The following is a 10,238-nucleotide window of genomic DNA, read 5'->3' as shown; positions in this document are numbered from 1 at the left end:
TTGAGAGATCGAGGGATTGGGACGGTCTTCTCATCGAACCTCATCCAGGGCGCTACAGACAACTACGTCAGAAACACAGAAAAGCCTTAACATTAAGGACATGCGTCAGGGTTTGTAACAACACTTTATCTGTCATTATTTAGTCAACGGATCTTTAAAAAAAATCAGAAAAAAAGAAAATCTCTGAAAAAATATTCAGAGGAATCATTCTTTTTGGTTTGATTTTGAACTTGCCTATTATTGATTTCAGCCAACTATTACAACCAATACTGTTAATTGAATTACTAGTAGTATACATGTTTGTTTTATCCCCTTAATATTTACTATATAACATTTTAGAGTAATTCAAGTAAACCTGAAAAAGAATTCGAAGACGCCATTGAAGGACACATAAAGGTTCCATGTTTGTGGTTGGAATCCATACTGAATGCACTGGGTAAAAATACAGTTGATCTGCTCAGTGTAGATGCCAGAGACCAAGAAATGGAAATTCTTAAAGCTATACCTTTATCTAAATATTCCATTAATGTGATCACCGTGGAATTTGTAGAAGGATCAGGAAGTGACATGTCTGTGATGAAATATTTACTGGACCATGGTTACCATGCCAACCACCAATTCGTCAATCATCCCCTACACAGAAATGACATGGTATTTACCAGGAAAAAATCAAGCTAGACAGACAGAATCACAGTATAGAAATCATTTAGATGAATGAACACTATCTGCAATTCTCTGAATAAAAGGAAAGTTTGAATGGATTGCACACATGAATGTCTCATATCAAGTTTGCTGCTTCATCAAGCTATGAGTTTTATCATAAGCTTAATTTTGTATATGGTCATTTCATAAATTTTAAACTGCAATAAAAATGTATATTAACTAAATATATTTCACATCATTTAACTTTTGTCTATATTATGTGTGTAGAACATGCTTGTCGCGTATGAGCCTATGTTTGGCTATTTTAAATGCATTTTCAATATGCATAGAGGTGACCGGTAGGTCGTGTGTTCGAATCATTACTGCGAATGACCCAAATCGATAAAAATTAGGTAGCAATTGTTCTTTCGTACAGGGTTCGGCTCTTTCAAGTTAAAGTTGCGGGTCTCTCGGATGAGACCTTAAAAACCTAGGCCCCGGTACGCACAGACACGATAAAGAATCTTACTGCTCAATTGAAAATTGAATCCATTCACTAGTATATTATATGATGATTCCCGAGTGAAAAATTCCCGAAAGGGACATAAAACAACAGTCGACCAATATTACCAGAAAAATCTATAAAAAAAAAAAAAAAAGAGAAAAACGTCTAAAAACAGAAATTCAGATTTCATTCATAAAATTAAGCACTCTTACTAAATAGAGGTTTTTTGCCAAATATCTTAAAGCAGAATTAGATACAAAAATTGCGATTAATTATGAAAAAAATTATAATATAGAATATTCAAAGAAAAATTATAACCGTTTTACTCCTGAATAATATATTTATGATTACTTAAAATTCTAATAAAATGGAATCTATGAATTCAAAATACTTCTGAAAATTCGACCATGGAAGAAACGTAATATCAATTTAAGATCCGTTGTTAATAGGTAAATTAAAGCAAAGGGTTTTTCTCAAACAGAGTCCAATCTTTTTTTCTCAGTCTGAATAGTATCTATGAAATAAAAAAAAAGTAAGAAGAAAAAGAAAGTTTAAGAAAAAAATGAATAAGACTCGTCTGATTATGACTGATAGTGAATCTCCTTATGAATATGTAAAGCGGCTGACGGACAAAATGAAAACTATCTTTCTGTGTTGAAAGTTTCAATAAATGGTCAAGATTAATCTTTGATTTTATCTTGGTCTTATTGTTAGTGTCAGATTGAATATAACATGACTTAATGAATTACTAAAACAAATAGAAAAGACTCCTAAATCTTAAACTAAAATTTTAGCTAGATTATCAAGTAAAATCAATTCAAACATGAACATGCCATTTAAATGTTTCTAAATAAACATGATCAGAGAGAAATTTAATGTTGAACCAACAATGATGTTCTCTATAATATTTTATCAAGAAAACCCAGGATGATATACTTGTAATTTTGCACTGTGTAGAAAAATCTTCCACCCTTCTTGTTTTTCTGCATGTACAAGCCCGTTGAAACAGACAGACTTAATCACATTATTTTATAAAAAATACATCTCTCGAAGCATATTCATATAACAGACCACATTGAGAGAAAAACTAATGTTGTAATTAAATAGGCTTTTAGTAATAATTTGCTGAACAAACCTAAAACATTTTTCTATACGTATAAGATATTATTCATTTGGTTCTGGTAATATATGAGTAAAAGAAGTTTTAATGGTATTAATGGAAATAACGAATAGAATTCATTCTCAAAAGTCCACTCAACAATACAAGATTGGAGCAGAGCAAATAATGTGCACAATATTCTTTTTTTAAGAATTGCAAACTAAACGATTGCTTTAGTATCGAGAGACTTTTTATAAATCTGCCAGTAAAGCTAATCCTTTAATTGTTCGCCCGTTTTTATTAACTTTGTCCAAAACAAAAAGCTGTATAAAATCGATTTATGATAATATCCGGAAATGACTATGGAGGCTTAGGGTACTATAGGTAAACATCAATTTTTAGAAAGAATAAATATATATCCATTATCCTCCTCATTTCTAATCAAAAAGCTAATGGGTTACAAACTTAAAGAAAGGTAATGCGTTACACAAAATCTCCCTAAAACGGAAACTGAGATAATGTGAAATATCTTTTAAAGTTGCAAAACCAGAAAAATCAGAACGAAACATGCGTTTATTAGGATTGCAACTTATCTTTCAATATTTTCTCATTTTTAGCCTAGTGTGGCTATCCAGAGCTACCCAATCTACATATTTTTTGTACCGTGAAGATTTGAATGACGTCAAATTCAATCATGCACTTTTGATTGAAACTTCTGTTCATGAAATATATCAATGTTCTTTACTTTGCTTAAGTTATCCGTCGTGTGCATCTTTTCAAATAAATGAAAAACAACATAGCTGCCATCTGTTCTGGACTCATTTTTTTCTTGATGCCGTAGGAAATTTCTCAATTGGTTGGAAAACATATTCAGAAACAGGTAGGTTTTATGAATGAAAACCAGATTGACCGATATATAATAAATAGTGGCTGATTTCTATTTATAAAAAAGTTTTTTTGTTATGAATTAACTTGCAACAGTCAATAGAAAAAGAACTTCTAAATTAAATGTTTTTACATATAGAATTTTTTAAAATTTACTCTTGTTTAACCTAATTTATGGTCATTCATTACTTTCTAACATGTACAATGCGATGTATGAAACATGAAAAATACATGATTTATCATGAATTTGTATACAAATTTCATATCATATCTGTTTTATGCCACCAATAACAAACAGGTCATTTGATCTTAAAATCAAATCTCGTTTAACATTTTTCTAACAGGTCCGTGTCGGAGTGGATATTTCTACACCAGACAATATCACTACTGTATCCGATATGCTGGATATTCTTTTACAAAGGAATCTTCCTTTAACGCTTGCTACAGCAGAAATGAAACGCTTATTAAAGTCAATTCAGGGGAAGAAAATTTGTTTGTGAGCAGTTTAATTTGTAAGTAAAAATCATTATGTTAAATGTTTTTCGTTATGATTTTAATTTGTATGTAGGAGGTTGAAACGAATAAGATTTATTTCAGTTTCTGAATGAAGAGCACTGGTTGGTCATTTCAATTTTTCGGTTTTTTTTTCAGATTGAGATTCGTTTCTTGGTTAAGAGATGTGAATGTTTTCTGCCCCCATAGACTATTTAACCTCAAAATAAAATTTTTTAGGGTAAAGAGGTCGGAGTGTTCATTCCCATCTTAGATTCTCTGAACTTAACTTTATTTACTTAGTATATTTAACAAAAATATCATTCGATTCTCGGGTTGGGAGGTTTGATTGCTTATTGCTACTTTACGCTATTTAACCTTAATATATATTTTTTCAATAAAAATTTATTTTTCTATAAAAATTACCATTTTAATTTTGATTTGGAGCTGTTTTGTATTTTGTTTCACTGTATATTAAAGTTTTGTAATTGAACAGTTGAATGGTTAACGTTCAAATCAGGTTAACCCAGAATTAAAATATGATTTCACTCTATGCATAATTATAAATGTTGACAGATTATTGTTTACAATATTGGAATTACAGTAATATAAAAAGGATTGCTAAAAAATTAATGAATAGTTAAGATATTTTTTGTGATATCTCATTTGCTAGATTCATTTGTCAACAAGACATTGAACATTGCATCTGATATCAAAAGTCACCAACTGATTATTGACGGTGAGAAAGCATCGGATGGTCACTGGAGATCGTTATTCGGAACACACGAGATTCTAAACTATACAAAGTTTGAAGATGGGTATACGGCCTCCACTGGAAGAAGAATATACATGTCACCTACGACCTTCCTAGATTTGAAAGAATACATATGGAAAGCTGGATCTCTTAATACCTATAAAAAGTCTGTGTTTTGTCAGTATCAACCCTAACATGGAAGGAATAAATTTAAAACATTTTGTACCATAAAATAGGTGCATGCATCGAAGAAAACTAAAGTAAATGAATGGAAAATAGTGAACTAAAATGAAACGACGAAATAGAAACTTGAGTGCGTCTTTGCCGTTATTGTTGTATGCTTTTCTTGAAAGGAATTAAAAAAACACCTCACAATTGTAGTTTTTCAATCTCTGTAAAAGGTCATAAATGTAAAACATGATAAAATCAAATACACAGTATTTGCATATCAAAAATTTGATATTTATTTAACCAAATTTCAGTTTAAAGATACCATTGATCTCGCATGCAAAAAAGGAAAATGCATAAATATAAAATTTATAAAATTAACCGCAAAATATATCAAATTATGAAAATTGTCAACATTTGCACGAGTAAAAAAAATTGAAAAAATAAAACTACATGTAAATGTATATTAAATTAAAGCCATAATTTTATTTAATGCACTAACATGTTAATTTACAAAACATAAATATTATATAAATCAAACATTGCAAGTCGATTTTTCAGCTTCAGTTTGGAAGCTCCTGCGAAGACTGGAAGAGACTTTCGTTAGAAATTTACGTTAGATAAATGTGTAAATTAAAATTTTGCAGAAAAGCGGGGATATATTTTTAATAGTGATGAGAGTATCTATCTTTTGATCCATCACCCATTCGCTACTCTAGAGGGGGAGTCATCCTTATTCACAACTTTTCCTACATCCTCTGATTGAAATTTGAGGAAACTATCACCAAATATTTATCATATAGTGGCGGGTTTGCAGTAGCAAAACTTGGAATTGTCCTAGCTTGGATCTGAAAATAATATTTTCCCCATTTATTTCTGGGTTTTTTTTCTAGAGCAAATATTTTAAATTTGGAAAGATTATCATATAATTCAAATACCTATAAATCAAATAGACATTAAATGGTTCTTTGACAAAGGGAAACATAATTCTGATCTAAGAAGTGAAGATAATAGATGTGAATGTTAAATTGTTAAATAAAATAGGAAATGAAAAATCTGGTTTCATGTTGATAATCAAGGAGTTTCAGAGATTTACAACTCGTAAACATAAACTAAAATCTGTACATTTTACTACTGGGTATACGTCATAAGTTTTATAAGGTAATTTATTGTAAAATCAATGTTTCAGGTGCATTGGTGACATGTTTTAATTGGCTTTTGAAGATGGGAAATGGTTTGCCAAGCACAGGTTTTCTAAATTATCATGTGTTTACGCAGATAATTCTGATTCAACCCCTTGGTATTTACATTATATTTGCTGATATAGAAATATGAAGATGCTGTAAACATTAGTGAATCCTTGCAAAGATTTATTAACATTAAATGTTGTGAAGGAGAAACTTCAAACGTTTTGTGCTACAGCATATTTTAGAAGTAGTAGTAATGAGATTGAACATATTCTCAAAAGTATCAGGAACTTTTAGATATTATAAACTCATCCAATTTTTTCAAAAGTAGGATATTTCAAAAGATAAGATTTTAGTTTTACAATTTATACCATTTACATAGTAAAAATAGGCTTTTTGATATCATAGTCAAATGTAGCTGCAAATGAAAGTGAAGCTTATCTATACTCTACCCGGGTATATCCTAGCTCCTAAAACAAATGTTGATGTTACAGGGAATTAAATAACTCCATTTAAAGTCATTATTCTATAAGTTCTACCGTCGTTATGATGGCTTTGTAAGCAAAAATTATCTGTCAATGGGTCGTATTTTGGCTGATGTCCCTCATACTAATTGTTAGGAATTCGGATTTACAAAGTATAGTAAATTTAATAAGAACCGACACGGTGGCTTTATTTCTTTTAAAGATCTCCACCTTTCCCATAAAATATTATCCATCTAAATATGTTGGTGTTCTGCCGACGTTAAAAGGTAGCGACAATAGATTTATTTGCCAAAACAATCTATTGAAAAACGATTTACTTGTAAAAATTAGATGACCCTTCAAGATACTATAAAAGCAACGACAAAGCAATGAATAAAAGGGTAAATATTGAATTTGTGAAAATAGATATGGTTCCATTATCCTCTTTTATTTTTCATTCAGAAAAATTGATAGTTTGTTAGTAAAAGTACACTAAATTAAATTGCGCATGAACAAATCCCAAATTTGAGATGACGTTTAACATCATAATTTAGATAGACGACCAATGTCCAAGTATAATCAAAAAGCAACATGCGTAAATCAAGGTTGCAACTTATCATACAACAGTTATTAATGATCAGTCAGGTGATACATTCTGGAGATATCCAGTCTACCTCCTTCATATTTCGTGAAGATCTGAATGACTTCACTTTCAATCACGCATTTATGTTTGAAATAACATCCCACACGATATCAGAATGTTCTGCGATTTGCTTAAGTAATCCATCTTGTGAATCTTTCCAAATAAATGAAGATCAGCTTAACTGTCGTCTGTACTGGACTCATTTTTTATTTGATGATAACGGAAATTTCTCCTCTGGTTGGAAAACGTATTCAACCACGGGTATGTATTTTGGGTCAGTTATTGAGCTTGAAAATTGTTTGTTAATCTCCTTATATTTCAATGTTAGTTATGAGATATGCTTTGAATAGGTCCCTGTCGAAAAGGCTATTTCTACACCAGACAATGCCATTACTGTTTCCGGTATGCTGGAAACAATTTCAAGAGAGAAAAATCCATTAACACTTGCCTCGAGAGAAATGATACACTCATCAAAGTTAATTCAGAGGAAGAGAACTTGTTTGTGAGCAGTTTAATTTGTAAGTATAATCAACAAAGCTTTTTCGTTTTTTGTCACTACCAAAGCTTCATAAACTTAGAATTATTTAAAATTTGGTTTTGTTAACGTGTCATTTGATTGGATAAAAAATAATCTACATTTTTTTAAATATAATGACTTAATTTCAAAACTTCATGACGGAAAATTAAAATTATAAGGATTTTTTAATACCTAGCAAAGGTAGTACTAGTATACTGGTATTACTGGGATGGAGCATCATACTTTTTATACAAATAAAATGCGTCGTACTTCGCTTATAAAGCACAAACTGGTTACATTCCTGTTTATACAGTATAACTTGAGTTATTAAATTCACTCCTTAATTAAACCTGTTTATTTCTGGCATTATCATAATTATTTTTAAAGAAACGGATAAAGAATTCATTTACTTTGTGTATTTGCAAACTAAATAGAATGGCGTTTATCACATCGGAATCATCAAATAACGAGACATGCTAGAAACGCAATTTGAAATAAAAAAGATTATTAAATAAATTAATATTTTTTGAAAAAATATATCATAAAATGTATTCCATGTTTTTTTTTATATCTTATTTCACAGATTCATTTACCAATAAAACAGCTGACCCTACTCCGGAAATCAGATATAGCAATCAATTGATTATTGATGGACAGAAATCAGCGGATGATACTTGGAGGTCTTTGTTTGGAATTCAGGAGACTCTGAATTTTACAAAGTTTAAAAATACAAGTGATGCCTATACTGGAGACAGAATAGCCATAGTACCTAACAAGAAAGAGAACCTGTTCTCATGTACAAATGGAAAGCTGCTGAGTTTAGAGATTACAAAAGATCTGTGATTTGTCGATATTACCCATAATTCTTTTAATATATATATAGCATATGTTTATGGTTTGTGTAGAGATTATTTTATCAAGTTAAACAATTTTCTTTTTCTTTTTATATATAGTTTTTGTCGTGTCCGTCCGTCTATCTGTCTCTCTGTCTGTCTAGCTGTCTGTTTGTTCGCAACCTTTAACCTTGCTCATAACTTTTGATTTAGAAAAGCTATGACTTTCATATTTCATATGTGTATTTCTTGTGACAAGACATTTCTTTGGGTACCAACAATTTTGATCTTTTGGCCTTGACCTTCGAGTTTGACCCACTTTTACACAAAAATTCCAAACTTTTACTTTGACCATATCTTTTGAACAGTAGTAACCAGGACATTTATACTTCACACATATATTTTTTGTGGCAAGACCTTTCATTGAGTACCAACAACCTTGACCTTTTGACCTTGCCCTTGGAGATTTCACCTTTGCCATAACTTTTGAACGGTAAGGGCCAGGGCTTTCATACTTCACATATGTAATCCTTGTGAAAAAAGCTCCATTGGATACAAAATCCTTGATCTTGGAGTTTGACCTACTTTTAAAATACAACCTTGACCTTAATTTTTGAAGGGTTAGGACCAGGGCTATCATACTCCACCACATATTTAATCTTTGAGACAAGACCTTTCATTTCATATCAAGAACTTTGACCCTTTGACCTTGACCTTGGAGTTTGACCCATTTTTACACAAAAGGTCAAATCTTTTACTTTGGCCCTAATATATAAACGGTAGATACGAGGAATTTCATAGTTCAAATATCAATTCTTTTTGGCAAGACCTTCTGTTTGAAATCAACAATTTCGACCTTTTGACCTTGACCTTGTAGATTTCCGTACTTACGAAAAAACTTTAACCTTGGCCATAACTTTTGACGGTAAAGCTAGAACTTTCATACTTCACATATTAATCCTTGTGACAGAACCTTTCATTGGATATCAACAACTTGACCCATTGACCTTGATCATAGACATTAACCTACTTTTTACAAACTTTGACCCTAAGGTAAGGGCCAGGGCTTTCATACTTCCCATATGTAATCTTTAAGACAAGGCCTTTCTTTAGAAACCAACAACCTGACCCTATTGACCTTGACCCCGGAGTTTGTCCTACCTTTAAAAACGTAAACCATGGTCATAACCTTTGAACAGGTGGTGCTAGGGTTTTATATTTCACATTTGTATTTTTGTGTGAAAAGGTCTTACTTTAGGTACCAATATATTTGATCTTTAACCTATGTTATGTTGCCATACGGGGGCATCGGTGTTTCACAAACACATCCTGTTTCTTTTATAATTGGTTAATTTTGTACATAGAACATGTTTTAACTGCATGGAGATGTCATAAAAAGAAAGACATTTTTTTGCACCCGTAAACGAAGTTTCGGGGGTATATAGTTTTTGTCGTATCCGTCCGTCTTTCTGTCTCTCTGTTATTCCGCAAAAACTTTAACCTTGCCCATAACTTTTGATTTAGTGAAGCTATGATTTTTATATTTAACATGTGTATTCCTTGTGACCTTTTCTTTTGGGTACCACCAAATTTAATCTTTTTACCTTGACCTTGGAGTTTGACCCACTTTTACACAAAAATTCCAAAATTTTACTTTGGCAATATCTTCTGAACAGTAAAAACCAGGACATTTATACTTCACATAAGTATTCTTTGTGGTAAGACGTTTCATTGGATACCAACAACCTTGACCTTTTGACCTTGGAGATTTAATTACTTATGGAAAAAACTTTAACCTTGGCAATAACTTTTGAACGGTAAGGGCTAGAGCTTTCATACTTCACATATGTAATCCTTGTAAGAAGACCCTTCATTGGAAACCAAGAACTTTGACCTTACACCTTGACCTTGAAGTTTCACCTACCTTTAAGAAATCTTTTAAATGGTTAGAGCTAGTGCTTTCATACTTTATTTATTTAATCCTTGTGACAAGACCTTTGATCCATTGACCTTGACCTTAGAATTTGACCTACTTTTTAAAATTCTTTT

At 31.2% G+C, this 10,238-nt stretch overlaps 2 protein-coding genes across 2 annotated transcripts; both read left to right on the top strand.

The window, feature by feature from the left end:
• Positions 1-5: 5 nt before the first annotated feature.
• On the top strand, positions 6-1,173 carry LOC134260978 (uncharacterized; the record flags this gene model as incomplete). The annotated part of the gene is made up of 2 exons (XM_062743480.1): positions 6-110; positions 340-1,173. Coding segments are annotated over 2 exons (444 nt in total), but the record flags the coding sequence as incomplete, so codon positions are not given.
• A 2,162-nt stretch (positions 1,174-3,335) lies between these two features.
• On the top strand, positions 3,336-4,645 carry LOC134260977 (uncharacterized). Its single transcript, XM_062743479.1, has 3 exons — positions 3,336-3,342; positions 3,476-3,643; positions 4,297-4,645. The coding sequence occupies exons 1-3, from the start codon at positions 3,336-3,338 to the stop codon at positions 4,569-4,571; spliced, it is 450 nt and encodes a 149-aa protein (XP_062599463.1). The 3' UTR covers positions 4,572-4,645.
• The last annotated feature ends 5,593 nt before the right edge of the window (positions 4,646-10,238 follow it).

This window comes from Saccostrea cucullata, unplaced genomic scaffold, assembly GCF_032062105.1.
Source record: "Saccostrea cucullata isolate Sc308-1 unplaced genomic scaffold, CSIRO_AGI_Scuc_v1 ctg18388, whole genome shotgun sequence".
Classification (NCBI taxonomy): Eukaryota; Metazoa; Mollusca; class Bivalvia; order Ostreida; family Ostreidae; genus Saccostrea; species Saccostrea cuccullata.
Note: the sequence above shows the minus strand (reverse complement) of the source record. Positions and strands in the feature narration are given on the sequence as shown.